Source organism: Python bivittatus, unplaced genomic scaffold (assembly GCF_059951505.1).
Source record: "Python bivittatus isolate LINGU-HERP-01145 unplaced genomic scaffold, Pbiv_v1 ctg000850_np1212, whole genome shotgun sequence".
Taxonomy (NCBI): domain Eukaryota; kingdom Metazoa; phylum Chordata; class Lepidosauria; order Squamata; family Pythonidae; genus Python; species Python bivittatus.
The window spans coordinates 5,798,873-5,819,145 of record NW_028277112.1 but is presented as its reverse complement, the minus strand read 5'-3'; the positions used below and the strand labels follow the sequence as shown (position 1 = coordinate 5,819,145).

Here is a 20,273-nt window from a genome sequence, read left to right as displayed (position 1 = left end):
AAGTTGGGTCATGGATAATCTGGGACAGGCCATGGTAGCCATGAACTCCCGGGCCGCCTCTGAGGCACGCCCCAGGGACAGCAGATTGAAGTCCCCCAAGACTATCAGTCTGGTATATATAATATACCAGTCTGGTGTATATATAATAAATTGTATATATATACAAGCAAAGCAGCCCTTGTCACTTATAGAGAACAATCAATTATATGTATATTTGAAGAAAAAAAACCTGTTTTATGTATGATTCAGCAATAAGGCCTTTGCAATACAAAATTAGAAGGAAATGTCTGAAGGAGTGCATAGTCCATAGAATAAACAGGATGTCCTGGGCAGACAAGCAGTACAGAGGTTGAACAGAATTTGGAAGATGGATTATAAACAAATCTTAGTAGAGCTGCAAAAGATTAGTGTAACCTGCTGAAAATTAAATTGGTCCTGGGGGAAAGCTAATATGTGCTAGAAAATATCAGATTCAAGATGAATCATTGCTTAAGAACGAGAACTAGAGATATGCAATAAACTTTGAACACAAATTACCTATACAGGACATAATTTTATTCAGGACAGTGTTGCTGTATATGACAAAGGCGTTGAATGAAACGAATTACAAATTATAAAAGGGGCAGAAGATTTTGCCCAGCATGTTCATGGTTGCCTTGAAATGAAGAGTGAAGTCAATAAGGCATCCAGAGACAATCTCTTCTAGAAATACTTGATTTCCATTAGTTCTCATCAACTGAAGAAATGCATGTTCTACTTTTAACAAAGAGGTGTAATTCATAAACACCCTGAATTTGAAGGGAACAACCTTTTGGTGACTGTTGGCTGCACTTAACAGATTCTTAGTAGGAGAGGCGCAGTAGTTAAATTAGAGATAAGTGCAGGAATAAGATTTTCAGCTTTTTCCTTGGTGGGGAGGTGGGATTGGTGCTTTTCCTTGTTTAAGCCTTCTTAGAGTTTACACTACAGCTTCTAGTATTCTCTGACTCAAAGCTATATGCCGATTCTTGCAACATTCCACTGATCTTGGGCACCTCAATAAAGGGGGGGGGGTATGACCACAATAAATGGATTTGGGAACTGCATGTGGTCCTACAGCTGCCAATTGTTGATGCCTGCCCTTTTGCCCTAAATCATGGGTTAGTAGCCTGTAGCCTTTGGCCACACTTTTTGTGACCTATAAAGCCACAAACATTTTTATGCTGCTCCGTTGGTTAGGGTCTAAAACGATTGCCAAATTTCTTCCAATAGCCATTGTTGTTAAGACGACGAATTGTCCACAATCTTGATAATCTGTTTTCCCTAAACCAGTTCTTATTTATTTCTCTTTTCTTTTTGTGCTCTTTACATACTCCTCTGGTTTTTTTTAATGTATGCAGGTTCATCATTTTGTCATTTGAGCTTTGCCCTCTGACTTTAATTTAAAAAAAATTTTTTTTTAATTGAAGAGAATATCTGTAGCTCAGGATTGAAGTATGGAGTTCTTGGTGCTCTCTGAACTTGATGTTTCATTACCCAACTAGGTAACATTATTAATGTGAGTGGCTGTGGGGTTTGCTGCCTGTTTATATATAGTAGCTTGCCCTACCAGTTGTGGTGGAGGAAGGAAACAAAAAGACTAGAACAACCCCCCTCCAGTAGCCAACATTCAGATAAGCAGGGATTAACATCAGACAAACAATCAGGCAGAAAACAATAATCAAGGAAACCACCAAGAAGGAAATTATACCCCCATCAAAACCAGCAGCCACTATATATAAACAGCCAGCAAATCCCACAGCCACTCACACTGATGGTATCTAGTTGGGTAATGAAACGTTTGCAAGCAAATATTTAAGCTCAGAGAGCACCAAGAACGCCATAATTTTAACTACTTAATTTTTTGTTTTTCCCTTTGTTTTTACTTGACTGTTTTGGACTATGCTTGATAGTTTGGTCTTTGAATGCAAATAAATTTTAATTTACAGCTGGGTAGTGATTAATCTTTGATTTCCTTCTCTTCAGGGGTAAAGAAAATGTACAATTATGAATAAGTTCACTTGGAAAGAGAAGGATGTAGGAAAGTAACAATTTTCCTAAGATCTCTAGGGGGAGAAATCTCTTTCTTCTTCCTTCTTCCCAGTGATTTTGCTTAAGATTGCTGGTTGTTGGAAATGGAAACTCAGTAATATGAAACAGAATTGCTGAGATGTAGCAAGTGGAGGCTTTCCTCATTTTCAGACCAATGCAATTAGTGTCTTTGTATGGATGAACATATAACTATTTGTGATTCTTGTTCCTAAGATACTTGTTCAAATTTAAATGACTAAAAGTCCAAAATAATCTTATTTGATTTCAAGGAAATTTGTATCTCATCATATCTTCTAGACTCATGGCAGTTTGCAACAACATATAATAATAGTAGTAAAGGTTTGCAATATAGTATGCCACAAGAATGAACCGGTACTACTGTAATAGCTAATAAAAATAATATCTGAGTAAAGATGGCAATGTCATTTCCTAAAGGCCCTGCGCAAGAGCTTGGTCTTCAAAGATTCTGAAAGGCCATCACAGAGGGGTCCAGTTTAACTTCTAGAATGTTTTTCCATAATGTCAGTACCATGGTGCAATGCTTTCTGGTCTCATCTCCCATTACCTCACAGAAGTGGGACACCATGAACATTTATTTATGTAATTTATATTATTTAATTTATAATTATATTTATATATATATTATATATAAATTATTATAATAATTTAGTAATGTTTTTAATTAAGGTTTTATGTATTTATATATTTTATGTTTTAATGTTTGTTGTGAATCGCCCAGAGTTCCCCCATCGGGGGGAGATGGGTGGTTGAAAAATTTAATAAATAAATAAATAAAATAAAATAAACAGCTGGTCCAGGAAGGATCACCTCAGAGGGGTTGAATCTGGCTAGAGTAGGCTGTCCTGGAAGTAGCTAAGTGCCAAGATATACTAGATTTTATACATCAAATATAATATTTTGATTTGCACCCAGAAACATTGGTAGCCAATGGAGGACCCACAAAATAGGTATAATATGATGATAGCAGCTAGCACCAGTCAGTAAGTGGCTGCTGCATTTTGATTAACTGCAATTTCCAAATGGCCTTCAAAGGGAGTCCAGTATAGAATGCTTTGCAGCAGTCTAATTGTCTGGCAATAAGGACATGAGTCACTGTAGCCAAGTTCTCCTGCTTTGAGAGGGGCCACAAATGGTGCAATGTCCCTCCTGCCACAGCTTCCACCTGCCCTTCCAGCAATAAATGTGAGTCCTCCAGTAATTCCAGCTTGCTAGGGTTCAGTTTTAACTTGTTCTGCCCCTTCCACACCCCAACAGCATTAGGCACCTGGACTTCTCCAGCTATCATTTCCAGCTGAATATCATCAGTATATTGATGGTATTATATCTTCAACTGTGAGATGACCTCTTCCTCTTTAGGAAGAGGGGAAAGGGATGACCCTTGTGGCAACCCTCAAGGGATTTGTTACCAGGCCAACCTCTTCTGCCTGATATCAGTGACTGGTACTGCCTACTGAGGTAGGAATGGAATCACTGCAGAGCAGTATCCCAATTCCCAAACCTTGTAGGGTGTTCCAGGAAGATATCATAGTGGATGATCAAAACTGCCCAGAGATCAAGTAGGAACAAGAGGAATGTATTCCCCACGTCAAGATTCCAACATAGGTCATTCACTAGAGCAACCAGTGCTATTTCTTCCCATGTCCACTCTGAATCCTGACTGAAAAGTGCCTAGATAATCTACTTTTTCTAGGATTCTCTGCAGCTGAATCCCCATCACATGCTCAACAGTCTTCCCCAAAAAGAGAAAGTTGAAGATTGGGCAATATATTGCTGGATGCAAGGACGGCCTCTTTAAGGAAAATGTGCAGCACACCATTAAGACTGCCAACACTACCCCCGTCAGTAAGATATTGATGATACCCAAATCTTGGTTGTTGCATCCTTACAATCCCATATAGTAGCCAAGAAGGGCATGTATCTAGCTTACAAATGGCAGGGGTCATAGCAGAGGGCACTCTAGCTACTTTCTTGGAGTCCACAGACAAAAAGGAGTCACAGATAACAGGGCTAAATAGTGCTTCAGTCAGCAGATCATACTGCCCAATAGGAGTGATGACCTTGATGAATGTGAGTGATTTTCTCAGCAAAATGTTGTGCAAAACAGTTACAGTGGCCATGCTCATGTTTCCCTAAAATGTAGAGAGATTTCAGCACCCTAAACAAGCCCACCAGCTTACAGTCCATTGACACAATAAGGGAGGAGAGCACCATTTTGTCTCCCTGTCAGCCCCACTAGGTAGACCAGATCAGGAAATCAGTTTCCCAGAAAGACTAGAACTACTTTTATTGAAATTGACTATAATAACAGAATCTTGCAAGTTTGTGCTGTACCTTCCTTCTCCTTATACTCCAGTGAATCAGGGAAGCGTCTACCTGAGCCACTTCTGAATATTTTCTTGTTTCTCAGGACTTAAAAAATATTTCAACCCCTTTTGCCTAGGTAACGGTTCTTGAGTTCACTTTTGGACTTTCTCCACTAATATTCTATGTGTCATTTCTGTCACTTCATCTTCCAAAATGCCTCAGTAAATCAGTGTGCATCCTGGGATTTGCAATATTATCAAAGATTTGGGTTGTCTCCTTTTGTTAGAAGCTAACTGGTCTTTTGGTGGAACTGTTTGACAGATTGTTGGGAAACTCCCCATGTGCCCTCTGGAACCCCTCTGGATCCATTAAGTGCTCCAGGAAGTACCCTTTTAATGAGACCTGCCTATGGAGTCCCAGGTGGCAGTTAATCTTAATTGGATCAGAAAGTGATCTGACCATGCAATGAGCTTCATGTAATGCTCTCCATATTCAGACCACCACCCAACTGCTTTGAGGCAAATACAAAGTCCAGTTATGACCACCTTCAAGTTTCAGGTCAGAGACGACCTGGTTGGTATGAAGTCCACAAGCTGCTTAGTTTTCCCATACCTATATCAGACCAGATCAGGGATCTCAGAAAAGGAACCAAATGGTGGTAAGGACAGCCAATATGCCAGAAGGATCCTCAGTGTATCCCTGTAGCTCAGCTTAACCAAGAACCATTAAGAGAAAATCAACAGTAACTCAGTCCTAGGAAAGGAGGATTTATGAGAAAGAAATTCAAAATAATCTCACCTTGATTCTGTTTGGTATAAGAGGGGCCAGAGGGAAACTGGCAAGCTTTCAAGATTTTGTTATACCTACAAGAGTAAAGTAGCATTCCTGAAATCTTTGTTTGTTTCCTAACCTGGCCTACCTTGAAGGGCTGAGAGCTGGACAAAGAGAATGAAATCGCTGCCTTGCCCAGCCAGGTCTCAGTAAAGCCTGCCAGGTCCACCTTCTCATTCATTACCAGATTGCAGATGAGCATGCTCTTATTATGAATAAACCAGCAGAATTAGACAAGCACAATAATGAAAGTCCAACCAAAATGTTTACTACTGAGTAGAAAAGTACCAGCAAATCAAGAGTATGCCCATGTATTCAGTGAGTGAAGGAAGTTTTAGAAGTATTTTCTGAAGGAAGCCTTGCAGAATAAGGAGAATGAAAAAGAATACAACCTGCACCCCAAAAAACAAAAAGCCAGACATTGAGGGATGCCAGAAATGAATTTGAGGATTGTATTGCTAAAAACTTCAAGACCAAGAATAACAATAAAAAGCTTTAAATACTTCAAAAGCAGGAAATCAGCTAGGGAGGCAGTTGGGCTGTACAGACAAGGAAGTTACAGCCGTGCCAGCAGGGAAGCTGAGGACACTGCAGAGAACCTGAATTAATTCTCTGCTGCTGGATTAACCCAAGAAGCTCATAATTATGTGGGAAGAACTTGCTCTGCGGCTTTTCTCCATACTGGCATAAACCAGTTTCTGGTGCTGATGTTGACTTGGCAAGGAGAGCCTTGTGTGATCAGGGGCTTCCCACCATGCCAAGAAGAACCAGCCCAACATCATTCTCCCAGCAGCAAGATCTGCCGCAGCAGCCAAAGAACTGAGAGCCTGAGGAGAGGGCTGAGCAGCATCGCTAATCCTCAGCACCTGCTCTTTCCGCTTGTCAGACCTTCTTGGAGGAGAGTAAGCTGTAGAGTATCAGTCCTGGAGATCAGATGTTGTTCCCTATCTCAGCCCCTTTGTTCCCTAGGAGTGCCCAACACTGACAGTTGGATTGGCTATTTATTTATTTCTAGTGCAAGTGTTCATTTCTTTTGTATTTGATGGTGTCATTCCTCTGCAACACTGAATTTGAAATTTTATTTATTTTTAAATATTAGTCAAACTTGCTATGCTGTCAAATCATCATCAACTCATGTAAAGCTCAGTAACAACAATATACAATAAAACAAAACTGCCATAAATAATCCACAATACTAATGTATTAACTAATCAAATCCAGTTTTGAATGTATATACTCATTATATGTATACAGAATGTATACAGTTTTAGTCTTCAGAACCTTCCAGAAGGCCATCACTGAGGAGGTCAACCTGGCTTTTGGAAAGAGGCTGTTCGAGAGTGTTTGATAGAAAAACAATTTTCTGGTTTCATCCCTCTCGCTGCATGGAAACAGGGCACCTTAGCAGTTTCTCCTGGGAAGATCTCTTCAGATGAGTTGAGTCTAATTGGTGTAAGCAGTCCTGAAACACTTTGATGCCAACCCTATAGGGTTTATATGTCAAAACTATCAATAACCAGTACAGGGCCAGCAAGATAGGTATAATACAGTCATAGAGACTAGTGCCAGTCAGAATGTGAACTGCTGCATTTTGGACGAACTATAGTTTCTAAGTGATCTTCACTTCTACTTCAAGTAAAGTGCATTGCGGAAATCTAACTGTGATGATAAGGGCATGAGTCACCAACTCTGTTATATCTATCTATGTCTGTATATATCAATGATGAAGTATTTGTTTTGTATTTGTTTCATAATAAAGTCTTCATCTTAAGCAACTTTGGATATCATTTACCACGGAGAAAGGCATCTAATTAAATAGAAATATTCAGCTTAAATACAACTTGTCTAATGTAAATATTACATTAATATTTATATAATAATAATAATACAGTAAATGTTGTGCTAAGAAACTTGGTAAGTGCAACTCAAAGGAGCGTGTATGGGAATTCTGGTCCATGGTTGAACGTAGGCACTGACAAAACTCAAGTGTACTTAGCTTCAGGCTATGATCTTATTTTAGTCAGAACTTATGTAGTATGTTTGAATACTATTCCTTCCAGGTGTATCCCAAATGTGTTTGGACATCAACTCCCAGCACTCTATTACTTATTGGCTTTGCTGTCTGTGAATTCTGGGTGCTGCAGCCTGAGGGCCTCTGGGGAGTTTTGGATTGGGGAAGGTTATGTTACTCTGTGAATTTGCTTTGTGCATCCTGTATGAAAGATATAAAATGATGATAACATAATGAACATAATAATTCAACCTATTTATTATTTGACTCTTTTAAACTTTTTAAGAATCTTACGCCAAACCAAGCTGAGACACTGGGAGGAGTGCAGATGTCTTGCAACTCTATAACTTCTAAAGAAGGTATTTTCATTCTGTATTGTGTGACATAATTTATAATTCATTGCATTATATGTGTAAAATATATCAAAAGGCTTTCACTGTTCACTTGTACACCTAGGCATAGTTTCCTTTTAACCAAGATCATCTGCAGAATTATGAGACGAAACAGAGAACCTAAATATTATAATCCATTTTAAGTACTGCAGTGATAAATATAATTCCAAACTATATAATTAAAAATAATACCTCTAGAAGAAAAAATAACATTCCTGAGGGTTTCTGAATTTCAGAGCCTGTAATCTAACTGGGGAAAAAAGTAGCAATGGCTTTGACTTCAGTAGCAGTGTTGCAATTAGGGCTGATTATGGGGTTCATGGAGCACAGTGCAGGTATCGTTTGGGTTCTTGCTACTGCTCCCTGTTCCCTATAAGGGCCCAAGTTGGTGTGAGGCCTGGTGAGCAATATGGTGGACAGGAGCCAGCGATGCACACTCCTGAGATATAAGGGACCTCCCTTATGGATATTGAACAGATTGTCCCATTGCCATGTTCCCTTCCTCTCTCAACAGCTCTGTACTCATAGTAGTGTCTGCAGAAAAATTAACCTGTATTTTTTCCACCACTTTTCATTCAGCTTGCTGACATAGAATTTGCTTTCAAAAATTTCTTACCAAAGAAGAGGAGGATTTTGGTGAAATTCTTGTAGATAAAATGTGGTGTTCTTGTACTTAGTTGAGTTATGAAGTAGCCAGATGGTTGTGTGAGAGTATGCTGGCTTTCATTGTACAATCATCTAGCCAGTGGTCTAAAGCCTCCCTGACTCCCCACACTTCAGTTAAATCCAAGGGAATTCCTCCAGTTTGGCTTTTTCCAGATTGGGAAGTGTGAGCACCCAGGGAAGCGTCAGAGTGCTGGAAAGGCATGGAACAGAAAACGGCACCACCAGAAAGTGGCATTCCCCCATATTATCCTCAGGGACCTTGAGTGTAAGGTAGAAAAGCAGAAGCCTCTTTTACAGGCAAAAATTGCAAGGCAGATTTCTGCATGGCACTAATCCATAAAGGTAAGCAAGTTTCTGAATGCAGATCATTTCACTATGGCTGCATTTACACAAAAACTTAAGTTGGCTACTGAATTAACCAATTTTCAGGGCTCATAAAATAGACTAAATCATAAATTACCAAACTGGCTTGTTTTACATGATACTTTGTGTCACAAAAAAAATTTTATCAAGTTAGATTGCAACTGCAGATAACTGCAGGGATCATTTGGAGTCTTGCTGTGTAAATGCAGATACTAGGTCTTTACCTGATTAAGCATATTGTGTGAACATGGCCTATGTTACAGGCCATGGAAAACCTTCGATCGGCTGCTGATGGGCTGCTGATCCTCCAGTTCATCGTTGAGGTGTCTTATAATACATTTGTGGAACCTCTTCTGTAGTTCGGAGAAGAACTCAATACAGAGAGTCTTCTTTTTCCCACTGCAAAATTATTCAGTCTATATGTAACTTTTGGGATTGATATTGATATTTCAAGATGGCAAATGTATGCAGTTTTAGCTAGAAGCCAGTTTTTTTTTTTAAAACATGTCCTGTGAATGAAGTGTAAAGATTTACTTGCTTACATACTGGATTTTATATGCCCCTGCAATTCAACAGGATTCTTCTTAAAGCAAAAGGGTTAAAATATCCCCCCCAAAGATTTAACTAATTCAGTAGTAGCCAATTTTACATTTTTGAAATACACCCAAGAGAACAGAATTCCAGTCAAATTATTTCAGAATATTATTGAGTTATTTCTGGTTATTTTAATACTGAGGATTTTTTCCTCTTTTTCATTTGGAGGTTGAATTCAGAATTTATTTATTATATTTCTACCCCACTTGGAATTGAAATTAAACATAGAAATAAAATGAAGAGATACCTGGTCATTGGACTTTCAAAGACTTGGGCTTTTGACTGCTGCTACCAAATGCCAAGTCAGCTTGAAATGAAAGTGCTTTCATCCTCTCATCCGTGACTTAATTGTTGATGAGAGGCTGACTGAATGTATATTACTGAGGCCTGGATGGATATTGTGGGGGGATTGTCCTCTCAGAAATACGGTCCTGGGAACTTCAACCTGCCCTCTTTGGGGGCAGATTTTGATGTGGTTCAGGAGTTCATGGCCAGCCATGGCCCTGACCTGAGGGCCCAATACACAATAGTGGTCACACATTGGATCTGCTTTTTCTCTCTGGTCAATGATGATGTGATTTGGTTTTTGGGGAGCCTACTGTCATTCCCTTGCCATAGACTAATCACTTTCTGATTGCCTTGAAATGCTCTGGTGCTGGTCCCACCTCAGGAAGTTAGGACCTATTTGATTTGTCTGCCCTAGGTGCCTGATGGACCTGGTTGGGTTTTAGAGGGAGCATGAGGTTGTTCCTAAAGGTCTAGTGCATGGTTCAACTTAGCCCTTGTTCACGGCTTGGAATGAGGGGGCAGCTGCTTCTTTGGATTGAATCACTTCTCCCTGCTCATGGAACCTGGGATTCCCTTGGGTTTACAGAGGAGCGACAAGTGATGAAACAGCAGAAGAGATGCCTAGAGCACTGCTGGAAGAAAATGAAGAGTGAATCTAACCAAATATGAGCCTTTATTCAGGACTACTTGATGATGATAAGGGCAGCAGAACATATGTATTTTTCCATCCTTATTGCATCCACAGATAGCCAATCAGTGGCGCTGTTCAGGGTGACTTGCTCCCTTCTTGGAAGAATGGATCCTGAATCATTTCTGTAGGGCCATTGTGAGAAATACACTAAGCATCTGTTGGATAAAATCACTCAGATTCACTTTAAGTCGGACTTTGGCTGTATGGCAAGTCCTATCAGAGGTGTAGTCTGATTTTGTTATCTGAGATGAGTTTTCTCATTGTTCTGAGGAAGTGGACAGGGTCCTCAGGCCTGTGACCTCAGCCACCTGTATATTAGATCAATGTCCCTCCTGGCTGTTTAAGGCCTCCTGGGAGATGACATGTGGCTGGGTCCAGGTGGTGGTGATTTCATCCATGAGAGAGGGGGTGATCGTGCCAGGCCTTAAGGTACATCCTTCCTTCAAGAAACCATCACTGGACCCAACTGTGTTGAACAGTTTTCACCCTGTCTCCAACTTTCCCTTTTTAGAGAAGGTGGTTGAGAAAGTGATTGCACTGCAGCTTTAGAGGACCCTGGAGGAAACAGGTTATCTGGATTCCTTTCAGTTGGGATTCAGGTCTGGGTATGGGATTGAAATGGAATAGTTTACACTTGTGAATGACAGGAGTGGGACAAAATGGGAGTGATACATCTGTCCTTATTCTCCTTTATCTCTCAGAGGCTTTCAATACCATTGATAATGGTATTCTTCTGGACCAACTCAGAGAGTTGGCAGTGGAGAGCACAATGTTGCAATGATTCTTCTTCTTACTTCAGGTTCTGGTTGATGTTGAAAAGAGAGGAGAGATCTCCCAAGGTTCTGTTCTCTCCCTACACCTGTTTAAAATCTACATGGAGCCACTGGGTGAGGTCATCCCCTGGCAGTGGGTGAGGTATCATCAATATGCTGATGATACACAACTGTACATCTCTATCCCAAGCTGACAAAGGGATGCCGTTAAGATTCTTTCTCAGTGCCTGGAGGTTGTGAAGGTCTGGATGGAGAAGAACAGGCTTCAACTCAACCCTAGCATAACATAGATTTTAAGGCCCCATTGTGATGAAATGGAATTATGAAGGCCACACTCAGGGAGGCAAGCATCCTCTTTCGTCTCCAGAAGGGTGAGGAAGAGATAAGAGGATGAGGCTGGCACCTCCCTGAGGAATTCACTCTGTTTTCATAGCTACTGTGGGAAGAGAGTTTCAGTCTGGGAAGATTCTTGATAGAGGTTGTAGCTAATAAATGTTGCTGAACAGAATTTGCATGGTCTCCTGGAGTTCCTCGGGCTAGGCCTGACACCCATGGATCCTGAGTTTTTCCATCCTTAGTTCTGGATGGGGTTTTGCTGCCTAGATAGATCTAGTGTGCCTGCTCCAGGTCCCACCTATAAAGCAGTGCCATTTGATGAGACCCAAGAAGTAGGCCTTTTCTGCCACAGGACCTGCCTTTTGGACATCATACCCCGCCCCCCGCCCCAAGATTTGTTTGGCTTTATAGCCTCCTGGCATTTTGTAAATCCTCAAAGACCTAGATTTGCTCCATGTTGCTCCAGGCATGAGGCCTGCAGGTTGGGTGAGCCTGTTACTGGTTTTTTTTTTTCTTGATATGACAGTGGTTATGTGGTTTTAGTTTGCTTGACCTCAAGTGTGATAGAGCTGACAATAATATTATGCCATTATTGTTTATTGCTATTATTTATTATTTTTCTTGTGTTGGTTTTAATCTTACGTTTGCTGCAAGAAGGATGGCTATATAAATCAGTGCAATAAATACAGTTATGTTTTGTCTCTTACTAAATATTGGGTGACTGGGATCTGAACATATGCATTCAAGACTTTTCCATGTACAAGATAGGCTTCTGGTGGTGGGGAGATCTTTAAAAGGTGCTTTCCTCCTGATCTGAGTAGCAGTGCAGGTTCATAGCAGGAGAGGCAGTTCTGCAAATAATCAGCCCCAAGCCCTTATGGGCTTTAAAGGCCAAGATCAGCAACATGATTTGTGCCTGGAAGGCAACTGATAATCAGTGCAGATTTTTCAATATAGTCATCTTACATTCCTGGACCCTGTCCTAGTCAACAGCTTAATTGCTGCGTTTTGTACCAATTGCAGTTTCCAGACATTTAAGTGTAGCCCCATGTATGTTAGTGGGTTGTACCCAAGGCGTGAATAACTGTTGCTAAGTCTGGCTAGCTCAGGAACAGTTGATCATTGGTACACTAGCTGTATATGGGTAAATGTGCTTCTTGCCCACAGTTGCACTTGCAAATCTCATGACAACTAGTGATGAAAGAGTACTCCTAAATTTTAGAACTACACTCCTATAGTGTAGTTCTAAAACAGTCACACCATAATTAAAAAAACAAAAACAAAGCAAAAGCCCAAATTCCAAAAAACCTCTTCTCCAATAAATGATATCATTCTCCCTCCCCAAAGGCTGTTAAATCTGGCTTTTGAACACAGAAAATAGAAGTGTACGTACTTGTTCTAGAGCATCAGACAGAAATTATAAGACAGATAAGGCACAGAAATGTAATCTCTAGTATTTGATCATGAAACAGTTGTGTTTCACAACTCATGTTTACTTAGAAGCAAGTCTCACTGAGCTCAGTGGTGTGCATTCCATGACACTGTGTACATAATCTGAAAAGTTCTCATAAGAGAAAATAATTTTAACTATTGCTCTGGTAATAATATTCTAAATGAGCCTTAAGGTTTGATCAGTGGAACTGTAAAACATTATGATAACAATCATTTCTTTTTATGATTTGCTTGTACTACACCATTAGGTACGGTGATATGTCTGCCTGAACAATGAATCTCAATTTAACTAATGTTCATTAGCTAACTTTTAAGTTAAAGAAAGATCTTGTTTGTTAAATGAGGAGAGAGAGAGAGAGAGAGAGATCAACAAATCCTTAGTCAATAATGATCTCATTCTAGGATTTAGTATTTGGGGAAAATATTTCAGAGAAGAGATTAGACCCGTTTGGAAACTTCCAGATGCCAAGAGCTAATTTGGCTGGAAATTATAGTGTTGAAGTTATCTGAAAAGCACCAGGTTAGGAGAGGACACATTGGACTATTTTCTGGACATTATTTTAAAGTTTCCATTGTGTTCACAATTATTCTTTATTTCTATCTTTAAAATGTTACTTGCTATTTATGACCCTTATAAATTACTGCAATGTTTTCTGCCTTTTATTATACTTAAAAAATTCTGTCTTGATCAATATGGCATTCTAACAACTGAGAGGGGAATCTGCTCCTCTTAACTTGTGAGGTAGGACTGGCTGTCAGACTCACATTCTTATTTCCAGAGTAGAGAGGCTGCCACCACTCATATGATTTATGACAATTACAAAACCTCAGCCTGAACATAGGAAATCTAGGCTTGCAAAATTGAACTTTTAGAGAAGGACAAGCTCATCTTCTAAACCTTTTCCTTTAAGAATTAAGTAAAAGTACACTGAGTATTCTGGCACCAGAATCATAGAACTGTAAGGTTGAAAGGGACCACAAAGATCTGCAGTGTATAGGAAAACCTTCAGCAAAAATAAACTCTTCCAATTTAAATTAAAACAAAACATTAACTTTACTAATTTACTTATCAGACTTAACAACCAAACCTTATTTAGAAAGTTGATCTGTGATCTGTTTACAAGGTGCTTCCTTAGGACTCCACAGCAGAAGTGACTTCTATTCTCTGCCAACCTCTGGAAAAAAAGTAGATTCACTCAATGGGGGGGTTCCTAGTGGGATGAGAGTAGCTTCCATGGAGGAAAATTCAAATTGACCAGTCAGTGCTTTAGATAATTTGATCGGCTGATTCTTGCAACACTTGTATAGGATAAATCTGAGTTTTACAAACTGGGAAGGGGGTTAATTTAAAATATCATGAGCAGATCGTTCCTCAGAGTTCTCTAATAATTATGATAGACTGTCACCAGTCAGGCTCAATGTTCGGTCTCATCTTAATCTGTTTTAGTTCTACCAAAGATTTATCTCTTCAGCCCAGCTTTAGAAAAATATGCTTTGGATCTACCTGCCCAAAGCCCTGAAATACAGAACTGGGGAGGAGGAGAGGGGACAACACTTGTGCCAATTCTGAAAGACAATGAGTATTGTCTTTCAGAAGATGGTATAACTGTACCATCTCCAAAATGGGGAAGATTTTAATGAGAAATTTCCTTATTAAACCAATAAAGCCAAATATCTAGGTATACAAAGATGTTATTGGATAAAGAAGAATAAGAAAAGTAAGGGAAGATAACAATTACACACATTTAGAATTCCAAATAAAATCAATGTAGTCAGCCTAGCTACTTCTTGCTTACCTGAGATACTGAGTTTCAGCACACGTTCAAAATACATTGCAGAGAGGATAGTTGGAGAGAAATTATCTAGTCCATCTGCTGGGGATGCTGATAGACAGAGCTTCCTTGTGGCTGCTACTTCACTTCTCAGAATTGCTTATCTTTATAAAATAGGATATGGAAGCTAGCATCTTTGGAGAGATTACCTGTTGCTTTATCCATTCAAGTAAAATGCTTAATCCTGGGACTGTCCAGTAAATCAGAAATGATCTAGCATCTAAACTCATCTTCCTAACAACCCATTGTGCGATGATAAAGGCACAATCTAGTTTCTACTAGATGTGCCATTGCATAAGAGGCTGTTTGGGGAAGCATGGGTTGAATTTCATTTATTCTGATCTTTCAGCATGAGGTCGTTTTATGTGGCACTGTTGTGCCATAGCAAAGCTAGAGGTTTCTCCTATTGAGTCATAATAATATGAACATGGAATGTGGATTCACGTACGTTTTGGTCTGGACATGTCAGGGCAAAAGATATCTGGCCGTGTCTTTTGTTCATAGGAATGATCAAACAAGTAAGGAAGGGAATCTGAACCAATCAAAGGCACATCACGCCCTGGTGACCCTGAGTTTCTCTTATGCCACCCCTCTCCGCAGGGAGGCAGGACCCATATGATTGGTCTGCCCCCGGCGCCTGATGGACCCGTCAGGGTTTCAGAGGGAGCTGGGGGATATTCCCGTGGACCTGCTGCACGGTCTGGCGGAGGCCCTGGCTGCTGCCTGGAATAGAGAGGCAGCCGGGGCCTTGGACAGGATCGCGCCTTTGCGACCTCTCTTGCCACGTCAGCCCCGACACTCCCCGTGGTTTACGGAGGAGTTGAGGGTGCTGAAGAGGGTTAAGAGACGTCTAGAGAGCTGCTGGAGGAAGACACGGACTGAATCCGACCGAACACATGTTAGAGCCGCTATTAAGGCCTACATTGTGGCAATAAGGGCAGCGAAGCGTCAGTACTTCTCCGCCCTTATTGCGTCCGCAGAGTGCCATCCGGCGGTCCTGTTTGGCATCACCAGGTCCCTCCTGGGTAAGGGGGATGTGGTGGTGCATTTGCAGGGCCGCACGGAGGAATTTGCAGAGCACCTGCAGGATAAAATCGCTCGGATTCATTCCAAGTTGGACTCCGAGTGTGGTGCAGAGTCTGGGGAGATACCGGGGGATCGTCCTTGCCCAGTTAGCTGGGAACGATTTGATCCTGTCGTTCCTGAGGAAGTGGACAGGATCCTTCGGTCTGTGAGGGCCACCACTTGTCATCTGGACCCATGCCCCTCCTGGCTGGTGAAAGCAGCTCGGGAGGGGACATGTGGTTGGATCCAGGCGATGGTTACAGCATCCTTGCAGGAGGGAGTGTTTCCAGCACCCTTTAAAGAGGCGTTGGTGCGCCCCCTCCTCAAGAGGCCTTCCCTGGATCCTACTGTACTGGACAATTTTCGTCCAGTCTCCCACCTCCCCTTCTTGGGGAAGGTGGTTGAGAAAGTGGTGGCTTCGCAGCTCCAAAGGGTCCTGGAGGAAACGGATTATCTGGACCCTTATCAGTCAGGTTTCAGGCCCGGCTATGGAACGGAAACGGCATTGGTCGCACTTATGGATGATCTCTGGCGGGAGCGGATGGTGGTAGTGTGACCATCCTTGCTCTCCTTGATCTCTCAGCGGCATTCGATACCGTCGACCACGGTATTCTCTTGGGACGGCTCAGGGATATGGGGGTGGGCGGCACAGTTCTGTGCTGGTTCACCTCCTTTCTCCAGGGCTGATCCCAATCTGTGGTGATAGGGAGCGAGAGGTCCCATCCTCGGCCCCTCCTTTGTGGGGTGCCGCAGGGTTCGGTTCTCTCTCCGCTCCTTTTTAACATCTATATGAAGCCGCTGGGTGAGATCATCCGTCATCATGGGATGAGGTATCATCAGTATGCTAATGATACTCAACTATACATTTCCATCCCTGGTGAGGTAAGTGATGCCGTGACTGCCCTCTCGCGGTGCCTGGAGGCTGTGAGGGTCTGGATGGGGAACAACAGGCTCCAGCTGAACCCTGGCAAGACGGAGTGGCTGTGGGTTAATGGCTTCTCTGTATCCGGGACGTTGTCATTGTTGGTCCTGGATGGGGTAACACTGCCCCAGACAGACCCAGTGCGTAATTTGGGTGTCCTCCTGGACTCATGGCTCCTGCTCGAAGAGCAGGTGGCAGCCGTGGCCAGGAGGGCTTTTGCACAGCTTCGGGTTGTGCACCAGTTATGCCCTTTCCTGGATCAGGATGCCTTGCGGACAGTCACTCATGCCCTTGTTATCTCCCAGATAGACTACTGCAATGTGCTCTACATGGGGCTACCCTTGAAGAATATCCGGAAGCTCCAGCTGGTCCAGAATGCAGCCGCGCGAGCAATTTTTGGGGCCCGAAGAAGGACCCATATAACACCCCTGCTCCGTGAGCTGCATTGGGTACCAGTTTGCTTCTGGGTCCAATTCAAGGTATTGGTTATCACCTTTAAAGCCCTACATGGCATGGGGCCAGGCTACCTGAAGGACTGCCTCGCCCCCACAGTCTCTACCCATCCCACCCGATCTCACAGAGAGGGCATGCTTCGGATCCCCACGGTAAAAGAACTTCGACTAGTGGGGTCCAGAAGGCGGGCCTTCTCTGCTGTGGCCCCCACCCTTTGGAACATCTTGCCCCCGGAGGTGAGACAGGCCCCCTCACTCCAGGCCTTTCGGAGGGACTTGAAGACATGGCTCTGCCATCTGGCCTGGGGCAGGGAGGGAGGATATCAGAAGTGAGGTTGGCTGGCCCCTTAGCGGCCTGGTGTGGCCCCTATCAGCCTCTTGGATTTTTTAGCTTTTTTATTTTTAATGTTTGGTTTTATAACTTTTAATGGTATTTATGTTTTTTAGTGTGTTGTAAGCCGCCCAGAGTCCCCCATTGTGGGGAGATGGGCAGGGACAAATAAAATAAATAAATAAATAAATAAATAGAAGTATTAATGCTTAGAAACATTTTATTGCTCTTGACTGAGTCATGTCACCTTAGCTTGAAGCACCTGCTGCAAGTGCAAATATTCAGGAACTAAAAAAGTTGTCTACAGTGGGGCAAAAAAGTATTTAGTCAGCCACCAATTGTGCAAGTTCTCCCACTTAAAAAGATGAGAGAGGCCTGTAATTTTCATCATAGGTATACCTCAACTATGAGAGACAAAATGGGAAAAAAAATCCAGAAAATCACATCATCTGATTTTTAAAGAATTTATTTGCAAATCATGGTGGAAAATAAGTATTTGGTCACCTACAAACAAGCAAGATGTCTGGCTCTCACAGACCTGTAACTACTTCTTTAAGAGGCTCCTCTGTCCTCCACTTGTTACCTGTAGTAATGGCACTTGTTTGACCTTATTATCAGTATAAAAGACACCTGTCCACAACCTCAAACAGTCACACTCCAAACTCCACTATGGCCAAGACCAAAGAGCTGTCGAAGGACACCAGAAACAAAATTGTAGACCTGCACCAGGCTGGGAAGACTGAATCTGCAATAGGCAAGCAGCTTGGTGGGAAGAAATCAACTGTGGGAGCAATAATTAGAAAATGGAAGACATACAAGACCACTGATAATCTCCCTCGATCTGGGGCTCCACGCAAGATCTCACCCCGTGGGGTCAAAATGATCACAAGAATGGTGAGCAAAAATCCCAGAACCACATGGGGGAACCTAGTGAATGACCTGCAGAGAGCTGGGACCAAAGTAACAAAGGCTACCATCAGTAACACACTATGCTGCCAGGGACTCAAATCCTGCAGTGCCAGACGTGTCCCCCTGCTTAAGCCAGTACATGTCCGGGCCCGTCTGAAGTTTGCTAGAGAGCATTTGGATGATCCAGAAGAGGATTGGGAGAATGTCATATGGTCAGATGAAACCAAAGTAGAACATTTTGGTCTAAACTCAACTCGTCGTGTTTGGAGGAGAGAGAATGCTGAGTTGCATCCAAAGAACACCATATCTACTGTGAAGCATGGGGGTGGAAACATCATGCTTTGGGGCTGTTTTTCTGCAAAGGGACCGGGACGACTGATCTGTGTAAAGGAAAGAATGAATGGGGCCACGTATCGTGAGATTTTGAGTGAACACCTCCTTCCATCAGCAAGGGCATTGAAGATGAAACGTGGCTGGGTCTTTCAGCATGACAATGATCCCAAACACACCGCCCGGGCAACGAAGGAGTGGCTTCGTAAGAAGCATTTCAAGGTCCTGGAGTGGCCTAGCCAGTCTCCAGATCTCAACCCCATGGAAAACCTTTGGAGGGAGTTGAAAGTCCGTGTTGCCCAGTGACAGCCCCAAAACATCACTGCTCTAGAGGAGATCTGCATGGAGGAATGGGCCAAAATACCAGCAACAGCGTGTGAAAACCTTGTGAAGACTTACAGAAAACGTTTGACCTCTGTCATTGCCAACAAAGGATATATAACAAAGTATTGAGATGAACTTTTGATATTGACCAAATACTTATTTTCCACCATGATTTGCAAATAAATTCTTTAAAAATCAGACAATGTGATTTTCTGGATTTTTTCCCCCATTTTGTCTCTCATAGTTGAGGTATACCTATGATGAAAATTACAGGCCTCTCTCATCTTTTTAAGTGGGAAAGCTTGCACAATTGGTGGCTGCATAAATACTTTTTTGTCCCACTGTATATAGGTAAGAAAGTTATGGATGTTCTGTCCCAAGTTCATGGTAGCCTAAAATATTTGCTGCCTGAGGAAGTTGCCTCCTTCCACCCAGTTCAGGAGGTAGAATACCCAAAGAAGGATATCTGTAGTTATTTTGATACCCAAGGCAGAAAATTGGACAGGATCTCTCTTTGGCAGCAAAAATACAAGAAGAATCTTGTTGTAGTGTATTTTAATTACTAATTATTGCCCAGATCGCTTTGCAATAAGACAAATTTGAAATAGAAATAAAGAACAAATGAAAAAAACTAATTTCTGCTGTTTTGTGACTTCCAAAATCATCTCCTTGAGGCAGATATTCCTTTTGTCTCACAGAAGGGCCCTTCCTTGCTCCTAGATCTGGATTTTTGACTTTGAGTACATTCATGCTTTGCAAGCATGCCATCTTGATATTTCTAGGTTATAGAGAATTGTAGTCAGATATAAATTCTGCAGTTTTTATGTTTGAGTTCTTAATAAACAAAAGTCTAGTTTTGTCACTGATGCCAGAAATGGCTTTTGGCCAGTTACCTGCAGTTATGGTTTCCTACTGAAAAGAATTTAACGTAGAAAGAAAGTAAATTGCCATAGTAAATGTTTAATTTGCTGTAAACTAAACTGGTTAGAAAATTGCTGCACATGGAATGGCATTACTTTTTAGGCAATATTTTGAAAGAAAATGATGGCTTCCACATTATAGAAAATACTTTATTGTTTTTCAAGAAGGATTGAAAAATCAGACACACTCCTTGACCCAACCACCAAAAACGTAATTAATTTTTTAATAAACTCAAGTTGTAGTAGATATGTACATTCAGTAATGTTTTGCAGATCTTTGTGCAAGATCTTTGTGTGAAGGGTGGATTTGCTTTCGGTGTAACTTGAAAAGGAAACTTTCCCCTTCAGGTGGGGTCTGTGTGTTTTGGAAAAGAATGCATGGTTCTCGTGCTTCCT

The 20,273-nt window shown here is 41.7% G+C and overlaps 1 protein-coding gene across 2 annotated transcripts in view; it reads left to right on the top strand.

Moving 5' to 3' along the window:
* Nucleotides 1-20,273, top strand: part of ARHGEF28 (Rho guanine nucleotide exchange factor 28) — a 160,512-nt gene that overhangs the window by 52,422 nt on the left and 87,817 nt on the right. For both annotated transcript variants that reach the window (XM_088129801.1, XM_088129802.1), the window contains exon 7: nucleotides 7,524-7,596. In XM_088129801.1, the coding sequence (XP_087985927.1) occupies nucleotides 7,524-7,596 (73 nt within the window). The remainder of the gene's footprint in view (nucleotides 1-7,523; nucleotides 7,597-20,273) is intronic.